The following is a 21074-nucleotide window of genomic DNA, read 5'->3' on the forward strand; positions in this document are numbered from 1 at the left end:
TGCAAAGCATATCTGATTGATTGAATCTTGATTGCACTGTAAAAAGATAACTAATGTTTCCTTTTCTCTGTGAACCGCTTCTTGGGTGTACACAGATTTGCATTTTTGTGGATGAGGACTTGGTGCTGTGTTTGGGGTTGCAGGGGGAGGTTTCCCTCATGACAGGGCAGGAAGGATGGGAATATGGCAAAGCATCCCTGGGTATAATGCTCCATCCAAGTGGCTTAGGAAAAAAGGTCTCTCTTGGCTGATTTAAAATGGAAGTGCACAGATTGCGTGCAGCCCCTTTCCTCAGCTAGGTCGTGGGGGAGATAGTGTCTTAATTCTGTATCTTCTTTAATTTCTGAGGTTGGCTTTCACTGCAGGTTAATGTTCACCCTTTACCTTCTCTTGATTTCTGTGAGGGATGCTTCTCCATGCCTGGGCTGTCCCTTGCGATGCCTCCTGTGCCACCAGAGCGCAGACACTTGCCAAGCTGCAAAGTTTTGGTCCCACTGCCCTAGACCTCACCTGCATGGGAAGCTTTTGTCTGAATAGCCTTTTTCCTTGGCTTCTTAGGCTTTCCTTGGGGTAGGGTCTGTATTTATTATTCCTTTCAGAGATATGTATTGCGTATATATTTATAGCTTCATTTTTTTTTTCCTAGTATCTTCCAAGAAAGACCTGTGCTGAGCTCCAGTTAAAACTTACTAGCTCTACCAGGAACACTTGTGCTGGGGACACTGTGCACAATTACTTCTCTGGGGACATGTTAACTAAAGCACAAATCTCAGCGGCTTTAAAAAGGTTAATGTACTGAAACTCTGCTGCAGAGAGCCCAAGAAAAAAATGCATGCCTAGGTGGGATCCTTACCAACCTGAAATGATTCTCCCTCCCTGCTTTACCTCCTTGGTCTTGTCCACTCATTGAATCTGGGCCCTGCACTTAACTCGGCTTAGAAATTATAAAATCTCTGTCTCCTCTGGTCAGCTTGCTATAGCTGTGGTAGGTCTTTCAAAGAAAAAAATCTGTTCTGTTAAAGTAGATGTGTTTTTTTCCTCTCATTTTCTCTATACTTTTTTCTGCTAGTGTATCTGGTGGGGAAGTACGGTGGGAGGAAGGTTCTTCTTCAGGGCAAGGCTGCGGGGTGACTTCTTGGTTTTACCTTGGGGAGAGGAGGAGGAGGCAGGTCCTTCACTACCTAAACGCATCTTGCTTTCAGATTGGTGGGGTGAAACGGGTTCTTCCAGCTCAGATGCCTTCAGGTAAAGCTTCATTTCTAAAACTAGGAAAATTTTGGTTTGTATGTTCAGGAGAACTTGGCCAAACCAGGAAGGCGATTTCAAAAAAATGAACAGGAGTTTGTAAGTGTTAATGCAAACAGAGACCCCGAGTTAACCCATAGGTAATTGAGTTCTTGAATACACTGACCCCACTGCGTGAGACTGGGGGTTGGAAGAGGATTGATGCAAACACTGGCTTCATCCCATTTGTTACACGTGTGATCCCCTCAGCGCCCTCTCTTTGTGCTGTGGCCATGCCGAGGAGACCCAGGTCTTTTGTACAAGTCACTGCATAAATCTGTAGCAAGGAGCTTCAGAGCATTGCCACGTGAAACAGCATCACGTTTTCCCATGCTGATGAAAAGCATGTTGCCTGATGAGTGTGATTTTTGCTTACATTTCCCTTTATCACTTATTTCACTCAAACTTCAACAGGAGGAAATAAAAACCTCCTAAGCTTGCATGCCAGGAGCAACTTCGCAAGATTAGACACGATGCTGCTTCTTTCATTCCCTTCCATTTCCCTTTCTATTTTAAGCTCTTTTCCTTGAGGAAAGGAGCCTTGTCCAAACATGCTCTTGGCCAATCCTTTCTACGCTGGTATTTGTTGAAGCTTTTTTGCCCAGTTTCAACAGAATAGCAGAGGTCATGAGGATAAATGAGGTTCCTGTGGTTTATATGAAATGGAAACGCAGCTGAAGACCAAAACAGTGTTCTTGCTGTGGAAGAGACTGAGGACTGCTACGAAGCATAGTCTCAGAAACCAGCGAGTCCACAGGGAGGAGCACCATAGGAAGCTGTTGAGTACTGGCGGCAAGAGGACTCGTCTGGGGTGGGTGTAGGTGTCTGTGCATCCACCAGTTCTTGCTTGTCTGTTTTCTGTAGCATTTTCTTTTTCCCATGACAAGCTGCTTCTTTGTGTTTACTCTTTCTTTTTCCCCCTTTGCCTCCTTCATCTTCTTCCACCTCTTCATTTTTACATCAATTGTTGTGGGAAAGCTAAAACAAAGACATGAATTTAGCATTTTGCTACAGAGCAAATCTCTTCTTTTTGGGCTAGCAGCCAGAAATCAATCTTTTTCTCTCCCTTGGGTTTGATTTCCCAGTGCCAGAGGCCCGTGGCTCTTGTTGTGGACCATAGTCTTCAATAGTTACTCTTCTTGGATAACTTAGGTCAACGCTGTGAAAAGTCTTCAAGGGGGGAATTGAAACCTTGCAACGGGTCCCCTGGTCCTGGGGAAGGAACAAGTTTCTTGATGGGTGAGACTTATCCGTTCAGCTGGGTTGTGAAGGGGTTAAGCCACAGGGCTTGAGTGCAGTTGTGCTTAATCCTTATTGGCAAACTGAGGATTTAGGGTGGATGGTTTGAAATCATAGTGAGCAGGTTGCTCCCTACCTGCACTTTACTCCTGGTAGGTGTTTCAGGGTACAAAAGGGGAGTTCGGATACCAAATAACTTTCTGCTGGAAGGTTGTTTTTTTTTTCAGCAAAGGATGATGTTATAACTTCAGTTGAAACAAAGGATGATGTTATAACTTCAGTTGAAACTTTCAAATGAGCAAAGATGGAGATGCAGGAAATCTGTAGCTGTCTTTTACAGAGCACTGACATAGCTCTCGGTGGTGCAGTGGGGATAGGTGCATTACAATTCTGAGGGGTTGAGCTGCTTTACTACAGCCACGTTAAGTATTGTAAGTAGAAACATCGAATGCTTGTCCTGTTTTTCCTCTTTTCCCTTTTTATTGGAGTTACTGTAATTATTGCCTTTTCTTTTCTGCAACTTTTGAGTTATTTTGGGTTTGCTGCAAAACTGAGTTCAGGGAGGCGATTGCCTTCACCTGGCTGCAGAAAAGCCATTAGGAGCTTCAAATTAGTGTGAAATAATTAATAGGCAAGGAAGATTAACGTGGAGAACACGGGCAGTTTTCATTAACATTAAGCAAAAGGATGTTCCTGTAGACACTTTTACCATGCCTGTTGTCCTGGACCTCTAGCTATTCCCTTTGGACATTAATTATATCCAGATCACTAGAGACAAGACCCTGTAAGCCTGCTCAGGCTTCGCATTTGGCTTGTCTTGAAGAGGAACTGAAAGACTTTTCGGCTTGCCAGCTCGCTCAGATTTCTCCTTCCCCTGCATAAGTGTTGTCGGTGGTGGTTGGAGCTAACGACTGCTTGTCACAGCACCTGAGAGCCCCAGGGATGCCCACATGCATCATCAGCATTTTCTCCCTCCCGAACAGGCTGGGGGGAAGCAGACCACGAGCTCCCAGGTTATATTTTGCTCCAAGCACTGATACCACATCCCTCCACTGGCCAGTCCTCATCCTGAGTGTCTCCTGTAGAGAGACGTGTGATGAATTAGAGATTATAAGTGCACTGAAATGTGGAACGCACAGCACTCTGAGTCTCCACTGGAATAACGATTGCAAAAATCATGTGTGAGGCTTGTATGGATTTTTAAGATGTTCAGCCGCTCTTTACAACTACCTGAAAGGAGATGGTAACAGGGCGAGTGTTGGTCTCTTCTCCCAAGTAATTAGCGATAGGACGAGAGGAAATGGCCTCAAGTTGCGCCAGGGGAGGTTTAGATTGGATATTAGGAAAAATGTCTTTACTGAAAGAGTGATTAAACATTGGACCAGGCTGCCCAGGGAAGTGGTTGAGTCCCCATCCCTGGAGGTACTTAAAAGATGTGTAGCCGTGCTGCTTAGGGACATGGTTTAGTGGTGGACTTGGCAGTAACACTGTTTATGGTTGGACTCGATGATCCTAAGGGTCTTTTCCAACCCAAATGATTCTCTGATTTTATGATTCAGTTTCCTTTTTTTGGTGTTGGTCCAAAGTGCTAGGCGCATCACAGAGGTCAGAATACCACCTCCGCACAGCAGATAGGTGTGAGATGGTGTTGCATGTCTGGATTTAAACCTGGTGCAGTCTCACTGATTTTTGCCTGGAGGAAGCAATTTATGGGATAAACTATCCCCGGAACAGCTTCTGAGTTTATTTTGGCAATACAGAGCTGAGCAGCCAGCTAACAATAAAATATGGTTTGTTCCCTCACTCTGTTTTATTTACTAGCGGACATATTCCCTTCAAGGTTTATTTTGAGGCAGTTTGCTGAAATGATGAAATGGGAAGGGTTAACAGCAGGGAGAAGGCAGCAAAGTCTGGTGAAAGGGACTGTTTGGCTTCAGTGATGCCCACTCCTCCTCCTCCCTCTCTGTCCCTCCTCAGTGCACTGTCAGCATCACTGGACAAGGAATATCTCGTACTGCACACATGCAGTTAATCACACGATGGGATGCAACTACTTTTCTTATGAAGGAAAGGGATTTTTGGTGCAATAAATAAAATAAGCACGCAAGCAACAACAACAAAAAGAACAGCCGATAAATGCATTTCCAGGAGTGCAGCAAGGTGGATTACGAGGCAGTGGCTCTATCTCAAGCTGCACATTTCCCTAAGATCGCACTCGCGGCTGAGGTCTCCCACTGCAGTTGGCCAGAGCGTGTATAAACACATTTTGCTTTGGTAGAGCATGTACTTAAAAGCTCGTCCCTTCCATTTGCTGCACCCACCTGTAGCTTTTCAGTTGAAAGACAGAAGAATTAAGAAACAGTAGGAAAATATCAGAAATGCCAGTGTTGATTGCTGCTGCTTTAGCAATTGCAATAAATATAACAGGTCATCACTATTTGCTAGGTGGGGAGAAGGTTGAGCTGATAGCAGAGGAAGTTAGAATCATAGAATCATAGAATCATTAAGGTTGGAAAAGACCTCTAAGATCATCGAGTCCAACCGTCGACCCAACACCACCACCCACTAAACCATGTCCCTAAGCGCCTCATCTACTCGTCTTTTAAATACCTCCAGGGATGGGGACTCAACCACTTCCCTGGGCAGCCTGGTCCAATGTTTAACCACTCTTTCAGTAAAGACATTTTTCCTCATGTCCAATCTAAACCTCCCCGGCGCAACTTGAGGCCATTTCCTCTCATCCTGTCGCTTGTTTCTTGGGAGAAGAGACCGACCCCCACCTCGCTACAACCTCCTTTCAGGGAGTTGTAGAGAGCGATGAGGTCTCCCCTCAGCCTCCTTTTCTCCAGGCTAAACAACCCCAGTTCCCTCAGCTGCTCCTCATCAGACTTGTTCTCCAGACCCCTCACCAGCTTCATTGCCCTTCTCTGGACACGCTCCAGCACCTCAACGTCCTTCTTGTAGTGAGGGGCCCAAAACTGAACACAGTATTCGAGGTGCGGCCTCACCAGTGCCGAGTACAGGGGCACGATCACTTCCCTACTCCTGCTGGCCACAGTTGGGTTGTTCAACCCCAATCCAGTTGGGTTGTCCTGTCTCCTGCCAAGGGGATTCTGCTGGAAAGCAAATGGGGAAAGTAGCTGGAAACTGTAAAAATGTTTTTGGAAATATCCAGTTAAGGAAGCGGAGGAGAAGTGATTTGCACATAGGATTCTGTGATGTATCCACCACAAACCCTTCACAGCTTTCAGGACCCACAGTGCGAGCAAAAGTCACCCTTCCCCCATTGTGGCCCTGAACCCTATTAGCATTGGGGCATGCAAAGTGGTTACTGGATATCAGCAACCCCATATTCCTTCTTGGGGAATTGTAATATTTTAGCACTCGCTTTATGTAGTCAAAGACATTTAATTTTTTATTAGACACAAATGTACTTCACATTCACTTTCTTTCAGTCTTGGTATGTCTTCACTTAGCTTGGCAGTACAGATGTCTTTTTGCTTTGCTTTCTGCTGCTGTTTCTAAATTGTTTTGCGTGTCTGCTTGAACTGCTGAATCCTCCATGAATAGTTACAACATTTCTGCTTGATGTGTGGAAGCTTGAAGTTAAAGCAGTTAAAACAAACTCCTTCTTACTATTTTATTTTCTTTTCTAAAACAAAAAGTAAAATAAAACCAGAACTGGCAGTATGCTGTAACATGAAATAAGAGTTCAGGGGCAGGAAATTGCAAGCCAGATTCAATGCAGTTTTCTCAGATAAGCCATTCTCCGAGCATTGCATTTTCAATGTAATTGTTTGGAAATTCTGGCCAAAGGTTGCATCTACCTTTGTTTTTTTCATTTAATTTGCACTTGTTTGAGGTGTGGGGTTGTCGTGGCCCTCTCTGTTAGTTCTATATGAATTGAGATTTCAAGCCTTTGAGGGGGAGTTCATCATCTCACAGTCCTCTTGCATTTGGCTAAAATAAATATGCTGGGGCTTAAAAACTTAAGTATTTCCATGTCTTCAGAGTATGATCCTCACACGTTGTCCTGTTGTGTTTTGCCTCTTTCTCATTAGGGAAATGCGGTACAGGGTGAGCAAATTGGTCTCTCCATGGCCACCCAGGGGAGGTTGGACAAAACCCACCCTCCCAAATTAGCACTTGAATTTCTGGGTGGTTTTTAACTTTATGGACCAACTCTGGACACACAGTGTTGCTCGGTGTTTCTTTCTTATGGTATTGCAGGGACTCCGAAATGCAGGCGTGCACAGTCCGTGCAATGAAATTGGTGCTTCTGCCTTTTGCAACATTTGGGATATTTCATCTTTGCTGTTGGGGTGGTTTTGGCATTTTAATGACCCTCCAGCAGTACCTGCTGGATGCTGTGAATCTGCAAGAGTGTCCTCAGGTGGGAACACATTGAGGTCTGGAGTCTGTATTATTTGGGGGGTTTAATGCAATAGTGTTCCTAGCTGGGTGCTTATAATTGACGACTTGAAGGAGTTTCCAACCCTTGGTTTGGTTGCATCATGGTTCATCTGAAGCTTCATTCAGCAAAGTACCTAAGTGTGTGTGGACTCAGGATCACTGGGCCAGGCTAGAAATCTGTTGAGGCAAATTCAGTGTTTCTAAGGAAAGAATGGAAATAAATAGGTAAATAAACCCTTCTCTCCCCTACAAAAAACCCCACTCATCCAAAAAACCTCTATCACAAAATGTGTGGACCGGTACTCTCAGCACATGCAATTGGAAATTTAGCCAAGCTGAAGCCATGTCTTGGACGCCCATCCTCCTGTATTACTAACCCAGAGTGTGTCGGCACACTGAAAAATCCGAGAAAAACCTCCCGAAACTGGGATCAGCGCAGCCTGTAAAGATCTAAAAAATCTTATCCCATGCTGCTCTTTTGTCAGTGATTTAATGAAAGCTGGATCTTGTTAGTAACAAGTGAAATTCCTGGGGGATGGGTAAGCCCAAGCTAATTTCTTGTGTTATATAGCCTCATATATAAAGCAAAGGAAAGGACTGTCTAGGACAGCTGATTTAGGAGGAACTGCAGGAAGAGAAGAGTGGGAAAATCTCTAGAAATGACCCCCTGTGCATTTGGATTAAACGCCATTTAATGCCCCGGATTTGTGTCAACCTGACAGACTGATCCAAGACTTTATTTACTGCTGGTACATCATCTGAATCATCTCATGTGTGTGCTGGTGCGGGGGCTGAATCATCTCATGTGTGTGCTGGTGCGGGTGAGATGTGTGAGAAGCAGTGGAAAATCCCGATTGCACTGTTTGGATGTGGAGCTTGTCCTCAAGCACCGGGAGATGCATCCTCAGGACTAACCTGAGCAGTGCATCAAGCAGGCTTCTCGTTTTGTTCAATACTCATGGTTTTCGCCTTGCTCCGTCGCTGACTTTCTGCTCTTCCAAATGCAGGTTGGGCACATGGTGTTTAACAGCTTAGGGAAATCTGGTTAAGGGAAGTAGTTGCAGTCGTAGTTGCAGTCTGCTGACTTGAAAATACGAATCATAGCTCCTGTTTGAGTTTCTGTAACGCTTCAGCTCAGAGAAGCGGCTTGCTAATAGCAGTGGCTGTTTGAATGCGCTGTAGTGGGTCGGGTGGACAAGCCCTGCGGTGCTTTTGGACTTGACCAAAGTTTCAGGTAGAGCAGCTTCTGGGAAACCTGCAACAGCTGACCCAGGCGGGAGGCAGAATAGGGCAAAACCATAAGAAAATCTGCTGTAAAGCTGCTGCCATAAAGCTGGTGCCAAAGACATAGGTATAAATGACTGTTTCTCTGGTGACTACTACCAATCAAAAACCAAACGCCTGATTAAAGCTTATTTGTGTGATGTATCTTTTCTCTGTAATATAGCGCAGTCCAACCTCACGTCGCTTCTTCTCTGGGGATGATGAAGCTGTGGAGGAGCTCAGGATAGTTTCAGGGGGTTTGAAGTTGGGAAATGAAGCTAACAAAAAAACCCCCAACAAACACCACCAAACCTCAAAATCCCAAACATTCAAACCCTCACTTCAGTGTTCTCCTTGTAGGGCAGATTTGGGTACCTTGGCCAAAGTGGGACCTTGGGAATGAAGCTGAGAGAAGTCATCTGGGCAGCAGCAATAGCAATTCCTGGCACTGACTCATTGACCCTTGCAGTTGGGCTATCAGGAAGAAATAGGAAGAAGGGGAGCCTCTCTTGGGGGCTGGAAGATGAATGTGTGGAAGACCCATCTGGGCTCCCATCTCCCTCCTGCCCCAAATGCTTCGAGCCCATGGAGCAGTTGCACTCTTCTCACTGCTTCCTCCCCTTTTCTGAAGGCAGGACCCGCTTGCGTGCCCTCCTGCTCTGGGAAGCGATGGTTAACCATCCTGTTGTGCTTGCGGTTTCTTGTTCATTCGTGGCTCTGATACTCCCACTTGATAAATAAGCAGAAATCATTTATATTCCAATTGCTAATAATTCCTACAATGCTGTCTCAATCCACGTGGGCCGTATCCTCCGTGTTGCAGAAGCATCTTTACTGTCCTGATCGTGCTGAAGTAGGTATTTGCCTGTCCAGTGCAAGTTGCATGATCAGCCACTGCGTAAGGCTACATCAGACCACCTACTTGGGCTAAATTTCTGCAGTGAGGAGGGACCTGCATCCCTCTTCAAAGGATCAGCTGGGAGGTGAGTCCCTTTCAAAGTGATCGGTGGTCTCCAGTACTAATATCTCTTCTGCCTTTTTGTCTTCACAGCCACCCAGATTGATCCCAGCGAACTACAGGAACTTTTTCAGGAGACTTCAGCCAATGTCTTCCGAATTAACTCCAATGGTGCGTATAATGAAAGGTTTCCTAGTCAATTGTGTGCTGTCCTGCTGATGACTCGTGTGCGTGTACACGGTGTATGGCAGCTCCTGTTGTCAGGGAGCAAGTATTAATGCAGTTTTTCTGCTGCTGCATCTCACGAGCACCAGCACATGTCCAATACACAGCTCTTTATAAGATGTAAAAATATTCCACCATATGTTCCATTAAACAGGCACAGATATATTCCAATCCTTGCTGAGACCACATCCTTTTCTATTTTTAATTGTGTCATCTGTTACAATAGGGAGTTAGAGTGCAGAAAGGTGGAACAAGCCAGACTCGTTTTCTAATGTGTTGCAGCACTAGTGTGTTCAGAGCCTGTCCTATGAGCTTGCAAAACATCTATCTATCTCCCTTATAAAAACACCAACACCAAAATTCTTCTGTTGTTCTTCACTCTGTAGATTGAGTGGGGACGCTATTCCTGCTCATGTCTCCTCAGACCCTACAGACGCAAAGTGCTTCCCTCCTTCGGAGACATGCTCTGGCTCATCAGTTTTGTTGGGCTGGGCTGGAGGGATGTATTTTGCAGATAGATACCAACTAACATTGCTGAATGGTTAATGGCATGGTATCCCAGTTCTAAAATTCACTAGTGTCAGACAACAATCTAAAATTATTGGGTGCCGATTTTACGGTGGACCTTGAAATTGCTTCTGAATCACCTGGACAGCTTCTCTGTCTGGTCTGTTCTGTGTCTGTGGGTATTGGGTGACAGAGAGGACTGGCCTAGGTGCAAGGAAAGGATCTTAGTGCCTCCTTATTTCTGTAATTATTCCCCCACGTGTCCCAGGGGTGAGGCCCCAGTCCTTGTAGCAAGGAATCCTTGCTAGAAGAAGGACGGGAAGTAAAACTTCTAAAACATAGTCGTCTCTTCTGCCAGGAAAACTCAAGCACCAATTTTTCTATGACTACAAGGGATTGGTAGGTTTGAGTTTACTTTCGACAATCATCACCTTGAGTTCAGGACCTCCTGCAACATGGATGTACCTCACCTGTGAGCCTCGTTGCTGCTCTCCACCACCCCAGAAGGTGAAGGCCTGAAACAAGTGTAGGCTCTGGGTAGGCTCCATGAAGTTATTCAAGTGCCCAGCTTGCTGTAAAATCAGAAGAAAAATAATTATTCACATTCTCCTTTGTGCCTTGGGATAGACTAACCCCATGCAACAGGACAGGATGGGTGCTGGCTGGCTATGAAGCTGTTTTGAGGAAAAGACCTGGGGGTACTGGTCAACCACAAGTTGAACATGAATTACAGAAATCGTATTCTTGTCTTTAATTACCTAACGGGAGACTGTAGAGTAGGTGGAGCCATAACCTCTCAGATGTGCACAGTGGAAGGACGAGAGGCAAAGGGCATCTGAAACATAGGACATTCCAACTCAATATGAGGAAAAAGGTTCTGATCATCAGGGTGGTCAACCAGTGCAACAGGAGCCCAGAGAGGCTGTGACATCTCCATCCTTCAAGATATTCAGAGCTGGACAAGACCCTGAACAACTTGCTCTTAAGTGGACCTTCTCTGAGCAGAAGGTTGGACTAGAGACCTCCAGAGATCCCCTCCAACCTGCATGAGTCTGTGATTCTTCAGTAGTTTGTCAGAATCTCAATTACTGCACATACAAGTTGATTCTGAATGGGTCAAAAGCAAAATGGGAAATGCACGCTTCATGTTTGTTTATTTTTCTTATTTTTCAGAGGATTAACTGATAGATGCATTATACAAACAGTTGTTTAAAACACTTGTTATTCACAGTTTTTTGGCAAACTGCTTGGATACCACAAGTTCAACAGTTTTCTTCACAGAACAGAATCCAAGAAATTCAGCCATTGAAAGTCACCTTCGGGTTGCCAGTGATATTTGCCCACTGGGATACTGGAGAGCAGTGGTGGGATTGACGGTGCTTGGGGTGAAGGACAACCATGCACTGCAGAAGGTGGAGAAAATCATAGAATCAGAGAATGGTTGAAGTTGGAAGGGACCTCTGGAGGTCATCTTGTCCAACCCCTTTGCTCATGCAGGGCCACTTAGAGCTTGGTGCCCAGGACCATGTCCAGACGGCGTTTGAATGTCTGCAAGGATGGAGACTCCACAACCTCCCTGGGCAGCCTGTGCCAGTGCTCAAGTCACCCTCACAGTAAAAAAAGTGTTTCCTGATGTTCAGAGGGAACCTCCCGCATTTCAGTTTGTGCCCCTTGCCTCTGGTCCTGTCACGGGGCACCACTGAAAAGAGTCCGGCTCCATCTTCTTTGCTCCCTCCCTTCAGATATTTCTATACATTAATAAGATCCCCCTGAGCCTTCTCTTCTCCAGGCTGAACAGTTCCAGCTCTCTCAGCCTTTCCTCACAGGAGAGATGCTCCAGACCCTTAATCATCTTTGTGGCCCTTCTCTGGACTCTCTCCAGTGTGTCCATGTCTCCCTTGTCCTGAGGAGCCCGGAACTGGACACAGCGCTCCAGGTGTGGCCTCACCAGTGTTGAGTAGATGGGAAGGATCTCCTCCCCTGACCTGCTGGCAATGCTTTGCTTAATGCAGTCCAGGATATTACTCACCTTCTTTGCAGCAAGGGCACATCGCTGGCTCATGTTCAACTTGGTGTCCACCAGGACCCCCAGGCCCTTTTTCCCGAGCTTTTCCTTGAGAAAACTCTAATACTGTGACCTGGGCTTGTGGTCACTGTGGCAACTTGAACCTCCCAGCTGTGATCACTAGTACTTTGCTTATAGATGGGTATATAACCATACTATGACACACAGAAATACCTGATTAGCATCAATCTTGGTTGCTCCAACACTAATAGTTTTACCTTGACAATGGTAGTGATGAATGATAGTAGCACTTCTGCTACCAAGCCAAGGGCTCAGCGTGAAGTTTTGCAACCTGCTCGCGAGTCTGTGTGCGCTATTAATACCCAAACTAGCCAGGTTAGGGCTGACTTGATATGTCTCTGTGCTGTAATCACAACTCCTGCTGCAGTGGAGTTTATCCTGAGAAACCCTTAAGATGAGTGGTGCATCTTTTTTGAAATGCCACGATCCAATTTCTATTTTTGTTCTTTGTTAGAATTGCATTAATCCATTCAATTAGGTTTTGAGCAATTTCTGGTGGTCTTTGTTTCTGCTCTTGAGATGGTATAGAGTGCATGATGATGTGCTTTCTGTTAAGAGTTGCCTGTATTGAGTGCTCTGTGAAGCAGGTAATGACAGTGCCTGTACTTAAAACTATTTTGCAAAATTGGAGAGGGTGCGGAGAAGAGCTATGACAACTGTTTGAAGTCTGCAAATCAGACTCTAAAATGCATGCTATCCGAACTCCTGTTTGAGACATCTAAGAGAACTTGATCATGGTGTGTAAGTACCTCTCTGGGAAGAAAGACATCAAATAGATAGCATAGGGCTCATTAATCTAACATTCTTACACATAACGAGATCAGGAGATAGGAGTCAAAGCTAGACAAATTCAATCTTTCTGTATGAGGATAACTAGCCATTAGAACTGCTTATTGAGGGGACGTGATGGATTTGGCATTGCTTCAAACGTTTAAATCAAGATTCAAATGTCTTTTTATAAGATATACTTTAGTCCAGCTACAGTCTACGGTCTTGATGTAGGAGTGATGGGACAAAATTTTATGGTAGGAAATCAGATTGGATAATCAGAATTGCTCTCTCTGGCCTTTAAAATCTATGAATCTATGAATTTATAATGCCTTTTAAAGTACTTTTAGGTTGAAGAAATGCCCATAAGACACTCTACTGTTGTTGCTCTGTTCACCACCCATATTATTTTCTGTCTGCTAAAGTCAGTTTCATTCAGTTTGCGTGTGGCTTCTTCATAGCCTTTTCCCCAAAAGTGGGTACATCTTTTCAGGAGAGGGATGCTGAGTGTACTGCTAAGATTTTGCAGTCAGAGCTAATCCACGTTAGGTAAAGAACTTTGCAGGATTATAAAATGGGAAAGGATGCCCATGATCCCTTCTGCCCTGTACAGCTGTACAATATGGTCTCTTTAGGGAACCCAGCAAGCTCCATCTCAGGGCATGTAGCAGAAGTCAGTGCTGTTGTTTGTGCACCACCACGCAAACAGCTGAGCAAGGAACGAGCGGCTGCATTGCAGATGTTCACCAGATTATGGTTTGTACTCCTGTTGCACTGGGCATGATGTGTTGAACGTCCTTCAGTGTTGCATAAATCCAATCACAGGTCCCCTTTTCCTTCTTTTCCTGCCTTACCCCAGCCTCTTTGGGGTTTTCCAGGTTTACCGTTGCATTTGGAGACCAAACTATGCACCTGAAATCCTCTTCTCCTCCTTGGGATGCTAAAGGTGTCATGAGCTCCCCATGCTATGCCTCTGTTGTTTGAATTCCCAAAATGCCAGGTTGTGGGCAGTCTCGGCTGTATTTTTTCTGTCTTTGGGGAATGGCTATTTTTAATGAAACAAGAAGTCAACTTTGTACCGGGATTTTAAAACATCGTTGATTTTTATTGAGTAACACTACAAAAATAATAAACGTTGCATACTTTCTCCCTCTTTGCTCTCCTTACTCTTTTTGCAGAAGTCTGAGCCTTTGGGGTGCTTTAAATTCTTCTTGGGCCGCTCAGGACTTGCCTCCTGACCAAGGGGTATCTTTGTAGCTCTCAGCTGATCTTGGCTGATTTCACGTATAAATGCCTCCTGCTCCTTTTTTCTGCTATGAAAATGGAAATCTTCCTCATGTGTTGAATAAAAATCTTAGCCAGGACAGTTGGTTCTGTTTATGTGCTACTGGATCACTCTCCGGCCAGGTCATGAGCTTATAGACTTTTTTTTTATCCCATCTCTTACAGAAATGTCAAGGGGTAGAGAAAGCTTTTTCCTATTCTTTGCATCTGCTTGCTTTCTCTCTAATTCTTTGGGGGCCGTCTCTGTTGAGCGTAGGGAAGTTTGTCTGATAGTGCTTTGACTTATGTGAGTTTTATGGGGTTTTTGTTTAGTTGTTTTTTTTCCTTTTGGGGAAAAAAAACCCACAAAAATAAGCTCAAGTACTGGCTGAATTTGTCTTATCGATGGCTTTTTTCCCTACTTATTTTTATGAAGGTTTTGCATTTCTTTTGAAGTACGGCTTTTAGCTGCCTCTCAGTAAATGCCTTATAAATAAGTAAAATAAATAACAGTCGTAAAAGGAGCTGGTTTGGTGCGTCATGTCTAGAGGGCCAATCAGTGGAGGATATACTGGAGGAATCAGACCTGTTCTGGCCAGATGGAGAACCTGAGTGCTCTAATGAGTCTCTTCCCTCTCTAATTCCTGTTACTTGCTCATTAATGACTCCCTGTGACAGGTTGGTGCCATGCGCAGTCCCATTACCTTGATCTGAGAGGCTGAGCAAAGGATTTTTCAGCATCCCCCAGGTGCGATAAAGTCTCCATTGCCATCTCAGGATGGTTTCTTATCCCCCGTTGATTTTAAGGATTGCTACGGCATAGACAACTGGTGCCAAACTCTCAGTTTATGTAAATCAGTACAGCTCCAACAGCAGTGATCTCTTCTGAATGTGCCTCATCCTAGAGGACTAGCATATGCCTTTTAAAAATTGACTGTACAAGGCTTTTAAAGTCAGATGTCTGTTTTAACACTGGCTTCACAACATCTCTCCATCACAGCTTGACGTGTTGCTCCTTTAGTAGAGTTACTGCTCGCGTGGTCAGAACTGGTAAATTGAGAGGGATTTTCCATATCCAGCACATGAACTACACAGATTTTGATAGAGTGATTCCTGGCCAAATAAGTTAGATCCATCCCAGAATAGCTCAGTCCGCCCGAGATCCAGGATGCTCAAGTTTGAGTCTCAGTTCTGCTATTTCCCAGGTAAGAGCCATATCAAATGCCAACCTTTGACTCTTCCAGAGTGCGTATCTTGTCCTTTTGGGATAATTGACCTTTATGTAAGTGTGTAAATATTATGCTCGAATTAAAATATTAGATAAAATTGTAGGATAGGGACTTAAACCTGAGCCATTTTCTCACCTGACTGACAAGCATTTTGCTCTTCTCTTGCATTCCTGTCTCAGGTTCTTTTGTGTATATGTGTCTTTTCCAAAATATTTAACAAATGTAAAAGCTCTTGGATTTGCCTCAACGTGAAATGGCGTGTATGTGAAATCTCGAAGAGTTTTGTGCAAAAGGAAAGCTGCTTCCTACTCCCTTCTTCTCCAAAGCAGGTAGTAGCAAAGGCCTGCAGTGTTTTTGCAGAGAACCGCCTGCGTATCGGATCTGTCTTCCATCAAGCTCATCTTCATTTGTAGGAAGATGCTGGCAGAGTAGCTTTCACTTTGAATTGTCCTGATTTTGCACCTCAGGATAGAAAGGTGCCTGGATGCTGTAAGCTGCTGTTTTCCCTTCTGGAGTTGCACACATGACATTAACACATTCTTAGAAATTCAATGTCCGCACAAGTGCTTTCTCTACCTTGACTTGCTGTCCGTTCACCAAGGACCAAGCCTGTCCTGAAGGGTTTATGGGCCCAGAAGTATTTTTAGATGGTGCAAAATTTTGCCTTTGAAACAGACAGCATATAGAATGCATGGGAGATTGATTTGTTTGGATTGCAGAGGGGGGAAGAGAGACAATTATAATATCTGTGAGATCTCTGCAGAATCAGTGCTGTTCTCTTAGAGAAACAAATGGTTATTAGTGAATTTATTTAGTCTCAATTTATTCTTTAAAACATTGTGCATCCAGCAAAGGATACTAATTATTAGCTCAGTTACAGACAATTCCTTGAGTCTTTATCTCACTGAATCACCAAACTCCACACTAAATTCTGTTATTGCGATCTAGCAAGCGGGGTGAAAATATATGGTGGTATTCAAGCTTGTTTTGAATACTCATGTTGGCCAGGCACATCATTAGTTACTTTTTATGCTGTTTGGTGACTTTTGCTGTCAACCCAGAGAAAAGCCTAAAAGAGAAAAGGGGATTTTGTCTGTCAGTGGAAAAATATTAAAGTGACTTGTTCAAAGTTACAGGCCGAGTCCAAGTCTGCAGAGTCATTAAAACAGAGGATTTCTTAAATTTCTATGGAAATATTTGAGCCACGTTTCTAATCTGTTCTTTTTTCCTTCCTTAAATATTGAAGTGTGACTGATAACGAGTTACAAGTTTTTACAACTGGAAGCGTCCGGAGAAAATCCCACATATAAATATTAAGAATGTCATTTATTTAGCGTCTTCCATTGTGGAAGATCTTGAAGTACTTTGTGTACTTGATAAGCTAAGCCCAAAAGTAGTGACCTGCTGTTAATTTAAGAGTGAATTTGAAACAGTGAACATTCAAGGGTATAAAAAGGCAACAGTACTCCTACATTTCTGCCACTTTTTTATACACATACACACACACACATATATATTTCTTAAATCTGAAGTCACTGTGTATTGCAAAACAAACCACGTTTCCAGCTTCCAGCTGCTCTTAGGGTATTCTCCTCCCCTGCTGGAAACACCCAAGAGGCTTTCTAGCTCAAACACAGGAGATGATCACAGCGAAGCGCCCCGTTCTGTCTGAGCCAAAAACCAGAAAAGATTTGGAGTATTAAAGTCTGGGACAATGAGATTAGAAGATATCAGAATGGACAACAGTGTTCTGCCTCTTAATCGCTAGTCAGAGCAATGAACACTTATTATGCAATTTCTTGCCTCTTCATTGAGGGCACATTTGCAGCTGGAGATGCTCCACGCACAGTTCTGTGGGGCCTCAAGGCATGGACCTCCTGAGGAGGATAAGCAGTGGTTTCCTACTCCCAAGAGTGCTGCCCGGATCTCCTGGCAGAAAGCACAACTGCCTCCAGCCCTGGGAATTTCATGCATTTGCTGTAATATGAAGAGTTAGAAAGTTTGGGGCTGGCAGAGTCAGAGATCTATGTGAGGTCCACGGGATGGAGGTTTTCTTGCTGTTACAAGCAGTCGTGCCCCGTCATGTCATGACACGTGACAAGTGGATTCACCATTTCTGCATCCAAGGGACCCAATTTATCCATTTTGGGGTAATGGGCATTGCCAGATGTTGTCCCCTTTGTCTTATGAGTTACCTACCGAAACACTACTTCATTCTGTTGTTTTGAAAGAAAATAAATTAAAAGGCAAGCAAATGAACAAAAATCCAATATTTTTTCCCTCTGAAAAAGTGTACTGCTTCTTTACCTTTTCTTTCCTTGCTGTTGACAGTGACCTCTCTGGAAAGAAGCCTTCGATCTCTGGGGACCTCAAATGATACTCAAGAGCTGCAGGATGGACTGTGAGTTTATTTTGAATTGCTGCAGATCTCTCTTTGTCCCAGCCTTTTCATTTTTTTCCTCACATCCTCACCCTTTCTTCTGTCCTTTTTTTTATAGCTGGACACTTTTTTGTCAGGCTTACTTCATTTTGTTCCTTTCTGTCGGTGATTAATAATGGTAGGGCGTGTATTGGTCATATAAAGCTTTGCTAGTGCTGGTTTCAGGTGGCAGAGAATGGTAGGAAGATAACAGAAAATGATGGCCCACAGTGAAAGAGGGTTTTCTGTCGTTGTGTATGTGTTGTTATTTTTTGTTGGTTGTTTTTTGTTGTTGGGAGTTTTTTATTTATTTTTAATGTGAAGCCAGAGTACGATGCTTGTGTAGCTTTTTCCTTCCCCCTTCCCCACTTTGCCAAAGACCATGAATCCAAGAGAAAAAAAGAGAAGGAGCAAAAAGATATTTTGTAGGTGGAAAAGTGTGTTGTGGTGTTGAAACCTGCATCACAGCATCACGCGGCACAACACTGAGAAAATGAAACTTCAATTTCACTTGCAATAGATACAGTTCATTAAACTCTCTTTTCTAGATATGTGTATACACAAACACGCACAGTTAGTTTTCATTGTAAGCATGCTAATTAGAGAATTAAAATGGCTTTTCCAAATGTAGCACAATTTATTAAAGCTGCTTCCCTTAATGCAGCTTGCATGCAAAAATCAAGTAATTAGGATGTTGCTCTGATTTCGTGTATATGACTGCAGTTCCTGCTGAGATTCGGCTGTGAACAAAGGGGAGAATTTGGTTGCTGTTTCTTTATATTGGCTTTATACACTGTAATTTGCCTGATGGACTTGACTGACCTTCTCAATGCAATATAAACTCTCAGACTGGTTTGCAGTCTCTCTCCTTCTCTCTCCAATCCATTGCTTTCACCAGTGCATCAGATCTGCCCTAATTCACATATACTGTTTTGCAAACTTGAAGATTAAAAATAGTGATAGTAATAATAGTCAGAAGATTTGGAGCTAAATTTAGGAGATGGAGAGGATGCAAGAGTAAAAAATCAGCCTGTGGAGATAGATGTAATCAGGAAAGATGTTTACATGTACAAAATTATTTGTAGCATAAACCACCCCAGTAACTGCTGGAGATCCTTAACCCAGGAAAGCCTTTCTGTCACGCAGAGCAGCTATTGTGTGTGCACTCCTAAACTATTCTTCTTTTTATTTAAGAATCAATTCCTTGACTCTTCAGAGCACTTCAAAAACGTGGCTAGATAATTTTCTTCTTTCCTGAGCAGTTACCTAAATAGATGCAAAATGCACTAATTGCAATTATTTTTGATCTCGGAATTATAATTAATTGTCCAGATAGCTAAATGCAGCTTATTTTTATTTTAACTGTGCTTCCCTGCCCCTGTCGTGAGCCCCAGAATTCCTCCAGCTGTCTTCTTCCACCTTCCTGGTTCATCCCCTTTCTCCATGCTCTAGCAGAAGGTCTGTCCTGATTTCTTCCATTTGGCTCATTGCATCTCCGGACAGAAAAGTTGCAGGGTGCCAAGCAGAGGAGGACCAACAGCTGTCTTCCCCTCAATCCTCTCATTCTTTCATCCTGTCCTAACACTGATGTGTCCTTCGCATTGCCCCTGATTTCATCGCCAGATGCAGGCAAGCAGTCTTGAATGCTCTGCAAGCGTCTCTGCCTGTCTCTCGTGAGAGCTGCACCAGCAAAAAGCAGTATGCCATGAATCACGAGAGCTGGCAGTGCTGCATATATCTCTATGTTCAGGAACAAGCAGAAGGTCAGCTCTTCAGGTGAGAACTTTGGGGCAGCATTTTCTGCTTCCCCCGCTGCAAATCATGGCCTAATCTTCCTCCTTTGCCACTTGACCCCTTTCCTTCAAAGGTTGATGCATGTTTCTCCTTGAACAGCCTCTAACTTGGAAGATGGTTGGGGAGCAACGAGTGAACATTTGGTGGGTTTATAGCCTTGGCTATTAGAAAAATGATAGTATTTGTGGGTATCTAAATGGTAAAATTGCCACAATTTCTACTTTCATACTAACTAGGTGACTATCACTCTGCTTAAAATGAGACTGTTAGGCAGGCGAGGGGAGGCAGAATATTTGAGAATAGGGGTTCATGGTGAATACTGGTCCTGCCACATAGGACATTTGCCTACCATAGTCTGTATGCTGCAAAAGTATTTGCTTACCTAGCTGCAGAGTCCTGGTAAAACGGCAAAAACCAAAGTTGCCTGACTCCTTTTCAAATTCATGCAGACTTTCTGCCTCTTATGCACAGGACCTATAAGGTCATCAGATGAGGGCAGGCTTCTTACTGTCAGACTGGGCTATTCCTTTTTCTGAAATGGTTTCTCTCCCTTGGATAGCTGAGTCGTTCAGAATAAGGACTGTATCTGCGGCAAGTGGATTTGGGAGAGTTCATCCCAAATCGAGTGCCAGCTCTAGTCAGCGAGACAGACTTGGCTGCGGATGTGTGAGTAGGCTATAGATGAGGCCCAACAGTGAATAGTCTTGGTCAAAGGTCTTCCCAAAGCCAGCACAAATTCTTGTGTGCTATGTGCTTGGAACTGTATGTCCTGGCAAGTGAAATGTAAATGCCCATGAAAAGCTCTAGATGGAGTCAGCTGAATGCAGTTGACCCTGGATTAATTGGGAAGGGAATGGGAGCAAAAGGAAAAAAGGTGCGTGGAGCTGGGATGAGGAGCTAGGGCCAGTAGGCAACACTGACAGCTTTGTCCAGTGATGCTTGGTTACAAACAGCTTGTTAAGTACTGATATGTTGCAAGAAAAAAACGACTGATTTTTTTTTCCTGACCTTTGGTTTAATAGTCCAAGCTCCCAAGGAATTTATCTGCCTCCTTAGCCAGAGGATTTGGGATGAGGGGCTTCTCCAACATTAGGCACTGAAGGTAACTAGCTTTTAATTTAGGCAAATAAACTTAAATGCCCAGATAAATCACTGTCTCTAAGAGACAGTGAAAACCAGTCTCTATTCTTGTGAGGGGGTGTGTCTAGTTTGTCTCCCAACACCCTCAAAAAAGAGGCTGGAAATGAAAGCATTCCTGTAACCTGGGCAATGCTCTCTGAGAAGTATGATACGCTCCCCCGTATCAGTCTTGCCCACATTTGTTCATCACTGACCCAACACATCAGGGGTGAAGGATGCCTTTGACTAGCTGAACACAGAGGCTTGGGTCCAGAGGCATCCCCTTTTAATGTTACCGTGAGGATAAAGCTTCCCTGTGTACCACCAGATTCTTTTTTTCCTGAGAACAAAATTTAATAAGAAAAAAATGTAAAGCTGGCTTTTTTTTTTTTTTTTTTTGGGGGGGGGGGGAATTCTTGCATTTTTTGACAACCTGGCCCAGTCTTATTGTTACATCAAGAAAAAAAAGGTGGTCGTGCAGATTGCAAGTAGCATTTGATGGCCACC

The 21074-nt window shown here is 43.9% G+C and overlaps 1 protein-coding gene across 4 annotated transcripts in view; it reads left to right on the top strand.

Annotated features, from left to right (window-relative positions):
* The window catches only part of TSNARE1 (t-SNARE domain containing 1), a 337590-nt gene that overhangs the window by 168445 nt on the left and 148071 nt on the right, over nt 1-21074 (top strand). For all 4 annotated transcript variants that reach the window (XM_009282164.1, XM_009282165.1, XM_009282163.1 and 1 more), the window contains 2 exons: nt 9251-9328; nt 17567-17636. In XM_009282164.1, the coding sequence (XP_009280439.1) occupies nt 9251-9328; nt 17567-17636 (148 nt within the window). The remainder of the gene's footprint in view (nt 1-9250; nt 9329-17566; nt 17637-21074) is intronic.

The sequence above is a fragment of the Aptenodytes forsteri genome, unplaced genomic scaffold (genome assembly GCF_000699145.1).
Source record: "Aptenodytes forsteri isolate BGI_AS27 unplaced genomic scaffold, ASM69914v1 Scaffold260, whole genome shotgun sequence".
Lineage (NCBI taxonomy): Eukaryota > Metazoa > Chordata > Aves > Sphenisciformes > Spheniscidae > Aptenodytes > Aptenodytes forsteri.